This window comes from Elaeis guineensis, chromosome 1 (genome assembly GCF_000442705.2).
Source record: "Elaeis guineensis isolate ETL-2024a chromosome 1, EG11, whole genome shotgun sequence".
Classification (NCBI taxonomy): domain Eukaryota; kingdom Viridiplantae; phylum Streptophyta; class Magnoliopsida; order Arecales; family Arecaceae; genus Elaeis; species Elaeis guineensis.
This window is the reverse complement of record NC_025993.2, coordinates 140,641,664-140,652,313: the sequence shown is the minus strand read 5'-3', so window position 1 is coordinate 140,652,313 and position 10,650 is coordinate 140,641,664. Positions and strand designations below refer to the sequence as shown.

At 41.1% G+C, this 10,650-nt stretch overlaps 1 protein-coding gene across 1 annotated transcript; it reads left to right on the top strand.

Moving 5' to 3' along the window:
* Positions 1-4,116: 4,116 nt before the first annotated feature.
* Positions 4,117-5,113, top strand: LOC140854804 (uncharacterized). Its single transcript, XM_073250850.1, has one exon. It carries the CDS (start codon positions 4,151-4,153, stop codon positions 5,000-5,002), a length of 852 nt encoding a protein of 283 aa, XP_073106951.1. The 5' UTR covers positions 4,117-4,150; the 3' UTR covers positions 5,003-5,113.
* Positions 5,114-10,650: the final 5,537 nt, after the last annotated feature.

Here is a 10,650-nt window from a genome sequence, read left to right as displayed (position 1 = left end):
ATCTGGAGCCACCTACAATCCTGCATCTCCATGGTGGTTGGCTTCTCTTCGCACAAGAGAGCATCGATCAATTATTGTTGGATGAGCACGTCTTTCATCCTCACCTGTTATAAAGAGAAATTGCTCTTTCCATCAAATCTATTGATCTTCACCTTGATTGTGCTTGTCTTCTCTAACTTCTATCTCGATCACCACTGCTGCAACCTAGCTTTGGTACCACTTTGCTCTGATACCAATGTTTGAGCCTAAGATCCGATACCACACGGTACAGCAGGAAGAAAAAAAATAAAATAAAAAATACAATACAAATATGTAGATGGCCTCAAGCTTACCTCCACGGGGCATGCAAGCTTTATTATGAGAGAACAAAATATAATCAATGTAAGAGGAACTCACCACTCAACAACCCTTGTATAAGAATCTCTCAAGAAAAAACTTTAAAATCCTTATAAAAGCTCTTTAAAATCTCTATTGAAGCCTTTTTTATACCTCCAAAATATCACCAGCTCTCCAACGCAACTGACGGCTCATCAATCGGAGTTTATAAACTCCAAAAACTCCAAAATACTGTTACACTAGGAAACAGAGTCCCAATCAAGCCTAGAATTAACCGTGGCCATTCGATCGTGACCGGCTCGCACCAGAGCTGTCTGATCGCACACATCAGGACAATCGATCACTTAATCAAACCTGAATTCATCTTCAGCCATCCGATCACGATTGACTGCAATCTGAACCATCAGATTATGCAAAAAACACTCTGAACCGTGCATGGACAGCGTGTTCGATCCACGCCAGTCCCATGGACTGCCCAGCGCCCCATGGTCCACAGTGGACCACGAAGGGGCGCTGGGTCGCCCACGTGTGCTGGGCTGGCCCACGCGCATGCCCTCACTGGGCCCACCCACGTTGGGCCCGCCTATGCGCTGGGCCGCGCGCGCCTGTGCGCACGCATCTCCGCTAACCCACCGTCGGCCGTCGCTACGTCGTGCACTGTGCCTCCCGCTTCGATCTTCTTTCGCACATATATTCTCCATTTAGACTCTATTTGGGCTATTTTTGATCTCGTTGGACTCCGTTCGTCCTTCTGAACCTCGTTGTGGGCTCAATGTGGACCGAATCTTGAGGCATATTTGCTAGCAGAGTTTTACTCTAGCTAGGTTAATCACCTAGATAGAATGTAAAGGAGGGAAAGAAAATTCAGGAATTTTGGCATGGATAGAGCCTCATGGCATTTGAATTTGTTTAGAGCGATAAGGTTAGGTCATGCATATAACATGATTTCTAGATCCAGCTGTGGCTAGAAGAATTGCACATTCATCTAATGAGGTCTTTACATCTTCCCTGTAGCACCGGTTCTAAATGGCCTTTTATTGTTCCGTTATTTGTTATGTAGCTTAGCAAGAAATGAAGGACCCCATCACCTTGGATTCCATGGTAAACTTATCCAAAGGTGTTCGATCAATGCATTTTTGATTAGGCAAAGCACAAGATTAACTGCTTGTGTCAGAAAGCTTCTAAAAGGCTATATTGTTGAAAGAGATGGTGACAAGAGCCCTCAAAACAAACGATTTGGCTGCTGTTTACAAGAGCTTTTCTACTCTAGTAGATTTGTGGCATTAGAGATGAAAGTTTCTAGTGCCTAGTCATTGTCTCACTATAGAACATACATGTACAAGTTCCCCCATCACATGCAGCCCGACTTTTCTTTTGACTCATTCAGGGTTCCATGGGCCTCACAACAAAATATAGAACAGAAAAAAAATTATAACCCCCCGTGAGATTGAAAAGATTAAAGGAGTCATTGGCTTTAAAAAGGTGATGGCTTGTGGAAATGATCATTGATTTGGCTCAAATAGGAAGCACATGGTTAGGCAATTATAGTGCTCCCATACCTTGGTTTAAAAATTTGTACACGCGATTCAGAACATGATCTGCATTCAAACTCCCATAAAATAATCTAGTGCACCAAACTCTTTTTTAACTTGCTAGCCACCAAGTTCTCAGACCTCATATTTCACCTTATATATGGTTACTAATATAAGTGTTGGCTCACAAGGAAAGCAATAATTCATTTATAGATTCCCCACTTTGTGATTGAGATGGACAATGCATATGACTTGGCCACATCACCCTTATATGATGGCAAGATGGTGAACACAATTGATAAAGACAGTCCTTTCCATTGGAGCTGGTTGATGTTGATCTAAATTTATTGAGAGGATGGTTGTATGTGATATTGATAAGCTTTTAAGAACCTTCATCGACCAACTTTTATGATGGACCATATGAGATCCCTCTTTCAATGGTGAAAAGGACCCACATTTACATCACCCTCTTCAAATATTTTGTAAATCTATTGTATGGTAATCGACTACTTTGGATGTTTCATGTTGATACTCATCATGAGTTTTTAGACCCTCTTTGTACCATTCTAACTGAAGAAATCGCCTCAATTCCTTCATGAGTTATATTTCTTAAAAAACCCGGGTGGGGGGTGGGGGTGGGGGAACTGATGGAAGGAACATGCATGGATCACATATATTTTCAAGCCTATATAGAGAAATTTGATCAACTGTAAAATGGAAAGTATCTAGATGATGAAGTATAAGGGAAATCCTCATAATCAAAGAGATAGATCATTTAAAAAAAGAAGATCTCTGAGATGTTATATAACATCCTATTAAAACAATAAATATATTAATCAATAAACAAAGCTAAAGCATTTGAAAGCAGCAGAGAGATCTTGGATCATATATTTCTCATAGGAACAAAAAATATTTAGTTAGATAACACTAAAGAGGATCATTTTCTTATGGTTGCAATCAAATCTATGATGAGTTTCTGATCCAACTTTCTACTTTTCTCGTTTTATTTAGGGGCATGTACATTCTAGAACTTTTGCTTCTGTAAATTAAATCTATATGAGGGAGAAGTATTTGTAAATTAGAATATTAAGGTATGGCATCTAAAGGGAAGAAATGGCACATGCTAATCATTTCTGTGAAGCCCTCTAATCATGCGTGTAGAAAAGTTTTGCAAGGACCTCTCCTCATCATTAGAAACTCCATTTCGTGAGAGAATAATCATCAGAGAATTAAAAAACTATTGTACGACTCATTGGCTTTTTAATGCGGGCCTAAGACGCATGCTTTTTTGATGCAACTGCATGTTTTCTTTCAGGCAAGACTAGGTTAGTCTTAGTCCATATTGGATCACTTTCTTCAAATGCCATCAATGAATCAACATATGAACCATAAAAAATGAGGGGAAAAGATCAAAGCCAAGCATTAATTTACGTTTATTGATGAAACCGAGATGCAAATTAGGTGGATGCTTACATAGATAACCTTAAGGTAACAAGAACTTGGATTGTACAAGGCTTTTTTGCACCCAAAAAGGCATATAATGCAAATAATAGATACCTGAAAATTTATCTTCCTCAGCACTAGCCAAAGACTCTGATCTTTTTTTTGACATCATGTTTATCGACTGCAACTCACTTCGGTCCTAATCATATGCATTCAGTTCTTCCAACTAGGTTAATGACTTTTTCTTTCAAGTTCCTAGGTTCTCAATTTTGTTCTACAAACAATCAACTCCTCTATCAACTTAATGATTTTGACTTGATTTTCTGAATACTTTTCTTGTGGGCAACCTAGACAATTTCAAGTTTTCCACCTAGTTAGCAATCGATATCCTTCTTTGTTATAGCTGATCTTATCATGACGCCGTCTCAGGATTTCTTAACATGAAAAGCTACTCCGTTGTGTGCTCTCTAATCCATTTTTAAGCTAACACATTCAAGAGTCTCCCTCGCGGCAACATCTTAACAATAAAATTTGCTCAATCCAACTGTTACTTATAGTTGTTTCCTTGAATCCATGGAGAAATCTATGTGGCCTCCTTCCACCAGTCCAAATCATTAGGTTGATCATGGGTGGACTCCACCTATAATCAAAGTCTCAAATCCTCCAACTAAATCATCATTTTAACTTTTCTCAATGGCAACCCTAGTAAAATCTCAAAGGAATCTCTCTCTCTCTCTCCCCCTCTCTCGACTTATATAAACGCCACCGTGCTGCACCACTCTCCACCCACACCCTAAACCCCACAGCTCTCTCTCCCTCAAATTCTATCTGCTGCTTAAATGGACTTCTCTTATTTCTTCTCCACCACCACCTCCTCCTCTTCTTCTACTTCACCAATCTCCAACGGGCTGCAAGAGAAGAAACCTAAGCGCAAACCACCACGGCAGCACCAAGACAACGACCGCAATGGCAACGGGACGGGCGGCAGCACGAAGTACCTTGGAGTGCGGCGGCGGCCATGGGGGCGATACGCGGCGGAGATACGCGACCCAGCGACCAAGGAGCGCCACTGGCTCGGCACTTTCGATACCGCCGAGGAGGCCGCCGTCGCATACGACCGCGCCGCCCGCACCCTCCGCGGGCCCCACGCTCGCACCAACTTCGCTTATCCGGACCTCCCACCTGGCTCCTCCCTCACCCCCTTCCTATCCCCTGACCTCCAACAACACAGCCTTCTGCTTCCCTTCTACATGCCGGCAGCAACCCCGGAGTCACCTTACCCTCCGGTCACGTTACCCGACCACCAAGCTCTTCGTGGCAACGAACCCATGATTTGTGGTGGAGTCCACAAACCGGAGGTCTGCTATTCTTCTCCTTCTTCGTCGTTGTTAACTTTACCTGTTACACCACCTCCGCCACCAATATCTCCGCTGGTGGTGACGTCGTCATCGGAGACGGACGCTCCGGCGGTCGAATGCTCCGCCCCAGGGCTGACGGAGGAGATAGCGGCGGCGGCGATGTGGTGCGACGCGGGTGAGTTCAACGCGTGCGGCTCGCCGGCGGCGAGTGGTTCTGGTGGGATGTACTTCGAGGAGGGTTACGTGCACAGCCCATTGTTCGGGCCGATGCCGACGGTGGACGACGCCGACGGATTCCAGCTGGGGAGCTCCTCTTCCTCTTACTTCTTTTGAGTTCTTGACGTACCTTTACTTCTTTGAGCGTGGGAGCGCCCGCACGGACGTGGCGTGGAGTTGTGTGGGGTGTGAGCTAGCCTTGTTTGGGTTTTCGGTTTGGAATGGTCTTCCAAGTTTTCTTTTTTTTTTTTTTTTTTTTTTTTTTGTGTTCCCTTTTTTCCTAGCTTCTTTTAATTTTATTTCTCGCTGTCTTGTGTTCATGTAATGACACAAGGTTTCCTTTGTGTAATGAATTGGGCATAAAAAAATATTTATCTAAATTGTCAGGTTGGATTATTGATGTTGACGATTAGAGATGACAATTTTAATCGATCCGCTAGATATCCGATCTGATCCAATTTAAATGGGATGAATTTCATCCAATCCGATTGGAATTTAGGATGGACATAGATTTTATAAAGAATATTAAAAGCGGATTCGGATTGGATACGGATATGGGTAATGATATGTCTCGATCCGAATCCGATCTGATATAATCTTAATATATATTTTCTTTCAAAATTACAATAATTTTATATTATTTATATATATCCGATCTGATCCGACTAACCCTTTGTACATATCCAATCTGATTTGACCCACATCTCTAATAGATCTGATCTCAGATGGGTATGGAGCAAGTATGGACACAAGGTTTTTACTGATAGGATGGATATAGATATAGATTGATTCGATCCATATCCAATCTATTGGCATCTCTGTTGATGGTGGCTAATGAGGTGAGTTAGTGGTGCAACCATATGATAGAAAGATGATATTTAAGTTTGCATGTCATGTGGGTTGTTGAAGCACCTCGCATGACGCTTTTGGAAGAACTACTCTGCATGATATATTTTTTTGAAGAATTTTTTGTGCACCACGAGCGGTGTAGAAAATCTGATGTAGAGTGCATTGCTTTATCCGAATGGTCTACGTAGTCACCACTTTGCAACTTGCATTTAGTGCCTATAAATCGATTTTTTCGTTTAAAAATTTTGTATGATGAAAATACCTATGTCTTTCGATCAAATCATACATAAGATCAGATCTACCAAACCATCTAACTAGAATTTATCATTTGAACATAGATCATACATTTGAAATCTGATCTTTAGAATGAAAGAGAAGAGGAGATCCAATCTCCATACCTTATCGCAGGTCGATGATCATTGCAGCTGATGATCGTGGATGTCTGAGTTCCTCGAATCGCACAATCATCCAGTCTCTATAGGTATCCACACAAGATCTTGATCTAATCAGAAGTTTCTTGATCTCTCCAGGGTACTAGCTCTCTTGCAGAGACCACTTCTTGATGGTTGAACAGGACCCTTCTTCATTTCTCTCAGACCCTCTCAGAGAAGAAAAAAAAGAGGAGGAAGAAAAGGAAGAGGAAGAAAAGAAGAGAATCCTTTTTCTTTTCTTCCTAAAACCCCATGCCAAGAAGAGAACCCACATCCACTTTTTCAAATTTTTCACAGTAAATTCAGATCTCTAAACTCATATCCCACACCCTTTTTTTCTCCTTTTATTTGGCATCCAAATGATAGATAAGGTCAAACCTTATCTGATTAGGATTCAAATTCAAATAGAAATTCATCCTAATCTCTAAGAGGTAGAGAAGGGAGGTGTTGAGAAGCTTGAGAGAGAGCTTTCTTACACAAAAATAAATTGGCGTGAAGAAATTTGCATGGCTTATGGGACGTGCGCTAGGGAGACAGAGTCCCAGTCAGACTAGGATCTCTATGATGCTTTAATTAAACCCGAACCATTTAGGATTTGGTTGCACCCAAGGAAAGAAAAAATCCTAGTCCAACTAGGAACCCAATCTCTCCTAATTAGATCCTAACCCAATTAAAAAATCAAGTGCATCCAAGTCCTAATCAAATCAGAAATTGGTCTCTCTTGCAATTAGGTTATCTCATAATCCAATCAGGCTTATCTAATCAAAACCAAACCAAGTCAAACTGAATCTAATTCAATTAGACTTAATTTTAACCCTATTGCTCAATTAAATTGAGTTAAATTGAAATGCAATTGCTAATTAATCCTTCTATAACTCACTAACTTTCTTTATTGCAACTTTTGCATTGGATTAATTATCAATCATATTGATGATTAGATCCATCTACGATTTATAAACACAACTTAACTATCTAATCAGTCAAAGATCTCTATTATATGTGATCCCATAAATCTATTCTGTCTGGTAGTGAGACACATTATGATCCCTATCATAATATCATTGAAACTCCTTTCAATGGATTAGAATAATTCTAACTCTACCCATCAAGCATCATTGATCATCAAAACGATGCTCGATGAGTCTCACAATCCATCAGTGACACTTAGCAGTATGTAGTAGCAATCCAGAGAATAGAATAATTAGATATTTAGATACAGTTATCGTATGATTCAGTCCTTCTATCGTGAGTTCTGAGTAGATGGAGATCATAAAATACTTATCAAACCCCAACGTCAGTCATATACAAGATTGACTCGATTCGAGTTCATTTTTGAATTTTTATGAAAATTCTTTTTCAGTGTTCACACTTGCTTCAATCGAAGACTTTCTGAAATTAGTCTTGTAAATTACATAGGACTTTTTTTTTACTAAGATCGATAGATTTCTTCTAGAGACATCCTATTTCTAACAGTGAATTTGAACCTACTGTAGCCAACATACACCGTAAGAATCCAAATGGTTAGGAGATCAAGTATATGTGTAGTCAAACTATAGTAGCCTCACTACGAATAGTCCAGGCACCACAGGTTAAAAGACCACTCACACTACTATAGCATCAAGTAAACCACTGATGAGTGATTAGATATCCAAGTGGTTTCTCATATTAGTCACGTTCAGTGCAAATTATTTTCTAACAACTACCTACATGCTCGTTCTAGTATCTACACACTGCAGACTCAAGACTCATCTGTCTGGAAGGAAAGCGATCCATACATCGATTTAATTAGATCGATCACCATCCTCCATGATGATCTCTTGATCGAGAGCTTTTAGGAATTAACCATCAAGAATATATATCCTAAATTTTTAACACTTTGAGAATATATATCATCATCTATTAATCTCTTGGACGAATCATAGATACATATAAAATATAATTAGAATAAAAATTATCTATTTTATTAATAAAAAATTTATAAGTATAATATTATGTCCTGAAATTATAATATATGCCATCTAACAATTGGCTTTTAGAGCATACATCTAACAACACCCTCACTAGACATGATGGCCCAATGTTAGAGATCATGCTGCTTCGGGTGATGAATGGTGGTCGAGCCTAGGGGTGCTCGATAACCGTCAATGCCAACTGATGAACTATCTCGACAACCATCTGGTGCAGATCTTCGGTGTATGTCTCTAAATTCATCATGTTTTCTCTGAGCCAGACAATGCCCGAAGAAGCATCCAACCATCCTAGCAGCACTGTCAAAGGTTCAAACGACAGAAAAGTTGATTCCGACATGTGACCTCACGGCCCGATCAAATGGTCTACTTCCTAGTCCGAACAATTCAAACTGGTAAGTGAGGGGGCAAGTGTTAAATCATATTTCGTCCACTTGATGACATGTCCACTTCTGTAGATATGGCAGACGTCCAACATCATGACATGGGCAACCAAGATATGTGATCAAGCAACATCATGCAATCGGTACGGCACCACAGACGTCGGCACCAAGCCAACCACTTGCAATAGGTTGGCAACCTGACTAGGACCATTCGATAATGCCTCGTGGATCCTATTCCTTTCTACTTCAGCTCCCTACAAATTGTTCGCTAGGTCAGATATTCTTCAGGACTTTCGATGCACGAGTCTTGTGGGCGATAGGCTCTACAATAGCCTACCAACACGTACTGCTCTGTCGAACGAAGGCGACGGACTGTGCGACCACCTCTGATGCCTACCATCCTGGCTCTAATAGCCACTACCTCAACTCCATTGGATGCCAACCGTCTGGTAGACCTCCTCAAACAAAAAAGGAGAAAGCTAGAGGAAAAAAGGGAAGAAAGAGGAAAAAAAAATGAGGAGATGCGCTCTCCTCCTTTGGATACACAGGAAGGATTCTGGACTCTGTTCTCTCTAACTCCATCTTTTTCTACTATTTTTCTTCTTTGATCAATAAGGACTCAACCGTCAAAGGGTTTCCCATCAGAAAACCCCCACCATCTTTTCCAATATTCCTGGACTTTCCTTATAGGTTTATAGTGCTCCGATCGTAGACCAGCTACACGAGCTCGATGGAACCAACACCATTCGGTTCAGCCACTCTCGCCGTATTATCTGATTGGAGAGGCACAGCAACAATTTCCTCTCGTGCATGCACCAGGGGATTTTTTGTTTATTAATGTGGCAGGGAAACATCACTCTCTACAATTCCAATGTTTATAAGATCACTCCTCTAAAAGAAGCCTTTTTGGTTGACTCCATGAGAGAACTTTTTTTCTGGTAGAAATAGGAGGTACCGGCTTCATTAATATGAGGATAGATTACAAGATAAAAAATCCCACCACAATACAACCAACTGCCAAGCAAAAGGTACTAACATATCTAGGATAAAGACCCTATAGCTTATCACCTGGGACTGGGAATATGTATAGGTAATGTAGTGTACCAAGTCCGGCACATCATGCAACGAAGTGCCAAATCTGCGGACAGGCCCTCCCAAGGCATTTAGAACTAAACACCCCATCTTCTTAGCTACAGAACCCGAAATCTGAGAATGCCGCACCTGGTTGATCATCCGTATTTCCATGCTTTCAACATTTTGAGAATATACGATGGATTTTTTTTTTTAGTACAAAGAGTACAAGATCGATTGAAGGTAAAGCCTCTGTCCTGATGGAACCATATGCATCATCTTTAATGCAGTTTCTGCCAATAGCACTCATGAAAATAAGACTTGATATAAATAGGCAAATTGAAGCAGTGAGACATAATGACAGCAAGAGCAGAGGTATCTCGTAAGAATGTCGCAGGATCTACACACATCAAAGTAGACTTCAAGATGCCACCCTCTCTTTTGGAACAGCCATCTCGGTACACCGTTTTCCCGCACAAGTCTCCCCTGCTTTTTGACAAAGAAACCAAAGCTATGCGAAGTCATAAGTACGTAGTTGTCAACTATAGAGCCCATTATCTTTTCCTAAGAAATTGCACATTCCTAAAATCAACCATCACAATATTAGACAAGGCAACAGGCATAATGTCATTATAATTAAAGTTAATTTCTACAATTAAGGTTGCCTTTTGATAACTGTTGATGCAAAAATTCACCAGCGTCGGAGAAGCTGGAGTCGAGGGAGCCGCAGTCACCGCCGGGACCTGCAAGGGAAGTCTAAACCGGAGTTGGGGGTGCTCCGGCAAGACCCTCCGACGCTCAAGTTAGTTCTCTGCCTCAACAAGAATGGAGTGCTCGAATGGAAATTTTAGCAGAGTTTTGAGATAGAAATTAGAGCTTAGAGAATAACGTATCTGGGGTCCCATTTTTATAGGCGGAGGGTGCAATAGACTGATAGCAACGTTTGTAATCGTCTGGCAGCGGGCCGTTCGGGGCCAGGAGGAGTTTGTTACGAAGAGTAGTGGAGTGGAATCGTGGCCATCATCGTGGCCTGCCACGTAGAGTCTGTTGCGGGGAGTGGAGCG

Excerpts from the sequence above, each read along its gene's own strand:
- LOC140854804 (XM_073250850.1), top strand. The coding sequence starts at position 4,151 with ATGGACTTCTCTTATTTCTTCTCCACCACCACCTCCTCCTCTTCTTCT.